The 7185-nt window shown below is 32.4% G+C and overlaps 2 protein-coding genes across 2 annotated transcripts; both read left to right on the top strand.

Moving 5' to 3' along the window:
* The first annotated feature begins 1345 nt into the window (after positions 1 to 1345).
* On the top strand, positions 1346 to 2517 carry LOC130635494 (uncharacterized). Its single transcript, XM_057444827.1, has 2 exons — positions 1346 to 1801; positions 1932 to 2517. Exons 1-2 carry the CDS (start codon positions 1435 to 1437, stop codon positions 2204 to 2206), a joined length of 642 nt encoding a protein of 213 aa, XP_057300810.1. The 5' UTR covers positions 1346 to 1434; the 3' UTR covers positions 2207 to 2517.
* Positions 2306 to 6162, top strand: LOC130635489 (uncharacterized). Its single transcript, XM_057444823.1, has 5 exons — positions 2306 to 2314; positions 2515 to 2686; positions 2924 to 3646; positions 4071 to 4402; positions 4636 to 6162. The coding sequence occupies exons 1-5, from the start codon at positions 2306 to 2308 to the stop codon at positions 5296 to 5298; spliced, it is 1899 nt and encodes a 632-aa protein (XP_057300806.1). The 3' UTR covers positions 5299 to 6162.
* Positions 6163 to 7185: the final 1023 nt, after the last annotated feature.

Below are 7185 nucleotides of genomic sequence, written 5' to 3'. Positions count from 1 at the left end.
CTGTACTTAATAGTATCAACTCAAAATGGGACAGTATATATGACACTCCATTCACAAAGGTTCTCACAAAGGTCAAATCAGCTAATATTGCTCAAGTGAAGTCCAAGTCTGATAAAAAGAAAGAGCTTAGAGAACGGAATAAAATAATAAAAAAATCCTTGGAAAAAAAATGTTTTGGTGAAAATAAAGCAACAGACACAATCTTTGGCATCAGACAATCAAAAGCTTCCTACAAAAAATCAAGATCGATTCAATACTTTGAAAGTAAAGAAAATTCAATTAAAAGAATGATAGGTATAGCTATATATATTTTTTAATTTTAATCTTTCACCTGTACTGTATCTCCATTCACCTACAGGCACTGGTTTTTCTTGAATGGTATTATTTTATTGTTGCATTTTTTGAATATAAATTTATAAATAATTATATACACGCATATATATATATATATAAACAAATATTAAAATGAAAAAATAAGCAATCAACATATATCATGATGAAGTATATAACCCCACGAAATTAACACGCAGAAATAATTAAAACTATGTTATGAAAATAAGTTGCTGTGTGAATAAATGCAAAAAAAATAGCAAAAATAAATAAAACCTTAGGTTCGTAGAATTCAGTCTCGCAAATCATTATTGACTAAACTAAAAACTGTAAAAATTATTTTAAACAAAATATATTAAGGAGTTGTTTCTAACCATAGGGCGGACAAAATTACAACAAAATCAAGACGTAGATGACACACCAATCAAGAAAAAACGACATAGTCCAGATCCAAACAAATTAAATTTCGATCGTCATGCTCTACTTGAAGAAGTGTTAGGAATGGATGTTGGTAGTAAGGTATATCTTCATGTATCTGTTAACATTTGTGTTGAACACATTGCCATTTATATCATTGTCCAATTTTGAACAAAAAAATAACTTGTGTGACACATCGATTTATTTCCTCTTGCAGATAAATTACTCTGACTTGGCCCGAAAATATCATATACCTGGAACTACTGGAAATACAGTTGTTAAGGAATTTCTCGAAGATAACGGTGTTGATTTATCAAAATTTGCAAACAATTTTGTTAACCCATGCAAATATCGTCGAAAATATGAAAAGTTTCCAGGTGAGTACCTAAAAAAAAGAAGAATTGATATATAATGTACGCTTCCAACATTGTGTCTTGTCATCAAATCTGTATAATTTATAGCAAAAGATTCTTAAATTCTTTCAAGTGTTACAGTAGATTTCTGTGTGTAGAACAATGTTTACCTAAAACACATTGCATCTTCACAATACTTTTAGAAATATGTATTATACAAAAAGAGGATGTATATATCGTAGCGTTTGTACAATCAACTTAACATTCCTTGTTCAGAAAGAGAGATATTGAGAACATTTCATTTTTTACAGATGGAAGTGGAGTGTCGGTTCCTATGCCCCCTACATTTGAAAAAATAAAAGAGGAGATACTGAAGAAGATTGAATCTGGAGATATTCTATTAGGATCTTTGGTTGAGCCAAAAAAATATAAAAAAGCTGTGATAAAGAATGGAGTGATTTTCAATGAAGAATTCACAGTATCTGGTCGTTGTATACCACTGAGTGACATTCGCAGAAAGATTTTTGAAGAACATCAAAGTTTGGGGATTATGAGAAATCCAAAAGGTGCTTTGACAAGATACTTCATACTATGGTCTGATCATGCATCACTTTTGAGTGCTGGCCATTTACTATTGACTGTCAAAGTTGTTTACGATGACAAGTTATTTTATACAGATGAGGAAATGTATGCAAAAACAGGTATGTCATTTAGAAGTATTGTTATTGATCACCAAAATTCTAGATATCTAAAATCAAAAATATTTACTTTTTTTACTTTGATAGTAGACATTAAATGCCACTTAATAATGTTCGCTAAATTAAATTTTAGGAATTTGTCATGATGTTCAAGAACTTGTGGAGCGTCCATCCGTTTATATTATTGGTTTTGCCCAGGATAGCATTGCAGAGAAGCTTTCATATGTCGAAACCAGACTTATGGACATTAGAAAATTGTCTGACCCATTAATTGTCAATGATAAGAAAGTGGTTGATGTGATAAGGTTTTTTCATGGTATGTTGATGGAATTCAATTCACACAAGTTTAATCTGCATAATGCAACAATTTATTTAAAAAAGGATAACAGGAATTCATTTATATTTTAGGTGACCATCCTGAAATACAATACGAGAGTGGTAACTCTCATGGTGGAAACTTTCCCTGTCTTTGTGGATGCAAAAAATCAAGATTTACAGATATAGCCCATGTCTACAGTAACAAAATAGTGTCCTTGGAACAAAGAAGGAAGAAGGTACATAAATTTCAAAATAAGTTGTTCGTTATTTGTAATTTTGACAAAAAGTATAGAAAATTATTTATTCCAGGTAAATGAAACAAAATATGAATGACAAATTTATAGATTTCTATTACATAACATTAACTATTTTTAACTAACTATTTTTGATTATTTTAGGTAATATCAGGTCCAGCAGGACAACAACAAAAAGCTGTGTCTCCATTTCAACAACTCAATGTGGAGAAACTGGGTCTTGAAGTAAATTACAGAAACCTTGACCGTGACTTACCAGTTCATCAAAAGTTGCACAAAAAGGACCTTGAACAGCTACTAAAAAATCATTTGACAGGTTAGGGCTATTTTATTTTTGATAAACTAAAATAACTTTTGCAAATTTTGGCCTTTTTCGCAAAAGTTTTATATAAGTTGATGTTAGTTGATATTTGTCTGAAAATTTTTCTACAAATAAAGCAAAAGAAAATCAGATATGTTGAGGAAAATTGAAAAGCATAAAAACAATTCTGATTTTATTTTCAAAATTACACTCATTAAAATTTATAAATTCAGTCAACAATTTTTTTTAAAGGAATTATCCGTGTTCCAGCTCTTTGCTTTGGAAATGAACATAGTACAATGGAGTCCTTGAATCTTGCTAATTATGAAGTGATGCCGATTGAACCACTGCATGATTGTAAAGGACATATCAAGAATTTGTGGGATGTTTTGCATGAAGTGTTGACACCTCAAGAGAATAAAATTTTTCAACAGTCCCTAGATGCCACATATGGTTCGAAGGACAAGGTGAGAGGATCTGACTATCGGCTGTCATCAATAGTTGTTTACCAATCAATGCAAAGCACTTGCAGAAAGGAAATCAAAGAGTTGTTGTACACATTGATGGAGCTAGTTCGGTTATCATATCTTAAATCCCAAAAAAGGTCCCCACGAATTATTCTACGATTACATAATATTAGTTTCCAGCATGCCATGTTGTGCCAAGATCTGTTTGGGCATAATTTAAAGTCAATGTCTACACAAAAGCTTTATGGCATTTATTATCATGGCTTGACAACACATTTAGCAGAAGTATCGAGAATTATCTCACCAAGCTCCTTACACACAGAGAATGAAGAACAGCTATTCAGCAAAATTAATCAAATAAGTTTGAGAACATCAGCCAGATCCTTAGAATCCATACGTGATAATAGCATCATCCGTATTCAAGCTGAACAGAAATTTATTGCCAAAGAATGTTCTAGAAAATCAACTAACACATCTAAAATATCGAAATTTTCAGAGAGTGTACTTGGTAAGTCTAAAATATCTGTTTCTACTGGCTTTCTAATTCATGTTGGCATTCAGAAATTGCTGAGACGAATGTCCACATGAAAACAAAAGTTTTCAATTCACATTGGCAAATATTTAACTGTTATTTGTGTACTGCAGCATTTGGCCGCAAAACAAATATAAATTGCAAATGTCGAACACGAGTTTGCCAACGCAAAACAGGAAAATGTCATTTTACGTAGGCAATGTTCTGTCGTCATGGAATAAACTGAAACAGAAAGGCTGTTCTATGTGATAATTAAATATATTTTGAAGTGCTTGACTTAATAAAAAGTCTGGTTTGATATTCAAACATTAATCTTTCTAATTTTGTTTAAAATTTTAACATGTGATAAAAAGTGTATGATTGTCATTTTGTTTCGAAATAAACTTTTTTGAATTTTCAGATGAGAAAAGAAGTTGTTTTAACATTAACTTACCTCTACGGAAATATCAGGCACACTTGGAAAGAATTGCAGATTTTTTGCTCTATGGTAATGGTGTTTGGTGGCATAGAGAAAATGATATTATCATATTTCATGATGGAAAAGAGGATGATGATTTCAGAGTTGAAGGGCCTTTGATGACAAATTTCAAACAAGACAACCTGCAATCAGTAGCAAAAGATGTAGAAGCTTGTTGGAAGAAATGCGTTGATCGTGGTATTGAATTGCCAATCACAAAGATAAATACTTTCGACGAAAATGGAGATTTAATAGAATGCAAGGCACTTGAAGAAGTAAGTAATACGTCATTCTTGGCTTACTGTCTGTAGGATGGGTATATTAATAGCCCCCAACTCAAATTCCTCTGTATCAAGTCTATTTCTACACTTTCTTACCCAATTATCCTCCTTCATTCTTGCAAGTGTCCTAACCAACTTAATCTACTTATATCTGGACAACATCTATCTTTAATTCTACAGATACCTAGCCTGCTTCTTAGCTCATATGAACTCTTTCTTACTCTCAGACTGGCGTTACAAATCCAAAAGCAAACATAACAAGTAATATCAAACTGATGGCTGATGATGATAATGCAGAATATGATAATGCGTATATATCACATGATAATAATGAAGAGATAGAAATGGAGATAGATATCACATTAGAACAGCAACCTTCCTTATTGGATTTAGAAGTTGACCAAGCTGTTCATTTTGAGAAAGAAACATCAAACACAATTACATTGGAACAACAACCTTGCATAGCTGACTCAGTTACTAATCCTAAAAAAACTGCAGAAAATAGTAAGTTGGAAAAGATCTGTAGAGACAGACAGACGAAAGCTGACCAAAACCCAATTCTTGAATCAGGTGTATGCAAGAACATAATGTATGTTCTTGGCTATTCAGATAAATTGAAGGACTTCGACCGTCATCATATGTCATATAAGCTGACTAAAAGTGAACATTCAAGAAAAAAATGTAGAGCATTTATCATTCATTTTCGTGAAAAAGTGATGGCTGTTCAGCATGAAGCAGAAAAAGCTACGAAAGATTGGGAAAAAGACTTCATAGCAAAAAATTTTAAGATGCCGAATACAGAAGAGCTTAAATCAAATAAAATTTACATGGAGAAATATAAATTAAATTACCACGCCAAAAAAATTCTTGAACAATGGACAAATATTTAGTTTTTCAGCAAAAGGATCAATATGCGCTTTTAAATTTTAAGAAGCATATTTTTCAACAAATTAGCCAGAGCTAGCTAAAATAAAAACATTTGATATATATATATATACAAAACTTTTTTTCTGATACGTTTCGTATGGGAAATGTATTTTTATATTATTGTGGATCATCATTTTGCACAAACGAAAAAACAAGAACAACACGAGAAGGAAATTAATACCTTTAAAAAGATATCAAAGTATTTGTTGTTGCTTTGACGGGCTTAATACGCAATAATCTTGTATTGTGCAAAACTTAGAAGAAATAGCTAGCTAGCTAACAGTCTTAAAAAGGTCCATTTTTACAATCCATTATGTGGGTTATATATCTGCACCCTAAATCAAGAGAATACTAGCTAAACAGCTTTTCTAATTAAGCTACTCTTTCGTACAGAGGTAGGATTTGCACCCACAACTATTTAGCTAAGTAATCTGCAGTGATCTAAGAACTACATAAACAGTTTAATTTCTTGACTAACTGTTTTTATATTGTATATATCTATCTATGTATATATCTATGTATATAACAGCCAGAAAGGCTATGTATAGCTCTGACAGTTACAAAGTTTAGGTAAACACTTCCAGAAATATATAGCTAGCTTTTGCTATAGCTACTATATATATAATTTTGACAGGTAGCTATAGGCAAATAGAATATAGAAAATTTCAAATATATAGAATAAATAATATTACAAACCTTGTTTTTACTGCGTGATCACAAATACCTTAACAGCCAAATGTATGGTACAACCAACCATTTCTGTCAACACAAAAACACAAAAATGGCGGCACCTTCTTGTCTTCTTCACAAACTTGAAACGACAAAAAGCACGTCAGATAGCAAAACGCGGTAGACGATTATGATAAAACGCGGTATACCCGTGTTTTACCCGAAATAATTGGAGACTGTCCGTAAGTTGCCCGAGGTTTTAGTGGTGAAAAGATAATTTAAAAAATCGTTCTGGAAATGAGTTTACTCACAGGGTACTTTCTTTGTATATATTCGACTATACGGGCCAAACCCGGGATTTACGGGAAATCGCGGGTTTTCGTTTGCCGGCGATTAAACTTCTTTTATTCAGCGTCTCATCAAAAATGAAAACATTTTTGAAAACTACAAGTCTCATGCGTTTTAGTGGTGAAAAGATAATTTAAAAAATCGTTCTGCAAATGAGTTCACTTCCTGAGTACTTTCTTTGTATACTTTTGACTATACTGGCCGAGTCCTGGATTTACGGGAAATCGCTGGTTTTCGTTTGCCGGCGATTAAACCTCTTTCATTAAGCGTCCTATCAGAAATGAAAACATTTTTGAAAACTACAAGTCTCACGCGTTTTAGTGGTGAAAAAATAATTTAAAAAATCGTTCTGGAAATGAGTTTACTCCCTGATTACTTTCTTTGTATACTTTTGACTATACGGGCCGAGTCCTGGATTTACGGGAAATCGCTGGTTTTTGTTTGCCGGCGATTAAACGTCTTTTATTCAGCGTCTCATCAAAAATGAAAACATTTTTGAAAACTTCAAGTCTTATGCGTTTTAGTGGTGAAAAAATAATTTAAAAAATCGTTCGGGAAATGAGTTTACTCCCTGGGTAGTTTCTTTGTATACTTTTGACTATACGGGCCGAGCCCGGGATTTACGGGAAATCGCGGGTTTTCGTTTGCCAGCGATTAAACGTCTTTTATTCCGCGTCTCATCAAAAATGAAAACATTTTTGAAAACTACGAGTCTCATGCGTTTTAGTGGTGAAAAGGTAATTTAAAAAATCGTACTGGAAATGAGTTTAATCACAGGGTACTTTCTTTGTATATATTTGACTATACGGGCCAAGCCCGGGGTTTACGGGAAA

This window comes from Hydractinia symbiolongicarpus, chromosome 3 (assembly GCF_029227915.1).
Source record: "Hydractinia symbiolongicarpus strain clone_291-10 chromosome 3, HSymV2.1, whole genome shotgun sequence".
NCBI lineage: Eukaryota > Metazoa > Cnidaria > Hydrozoa > Anthoathecata > Hydractiniidae > Hydractinia > Hydractinia symbiolongicarpus.
This window is presented reverse-complemented; position numbering and strand designations above follow the sequence as displayed.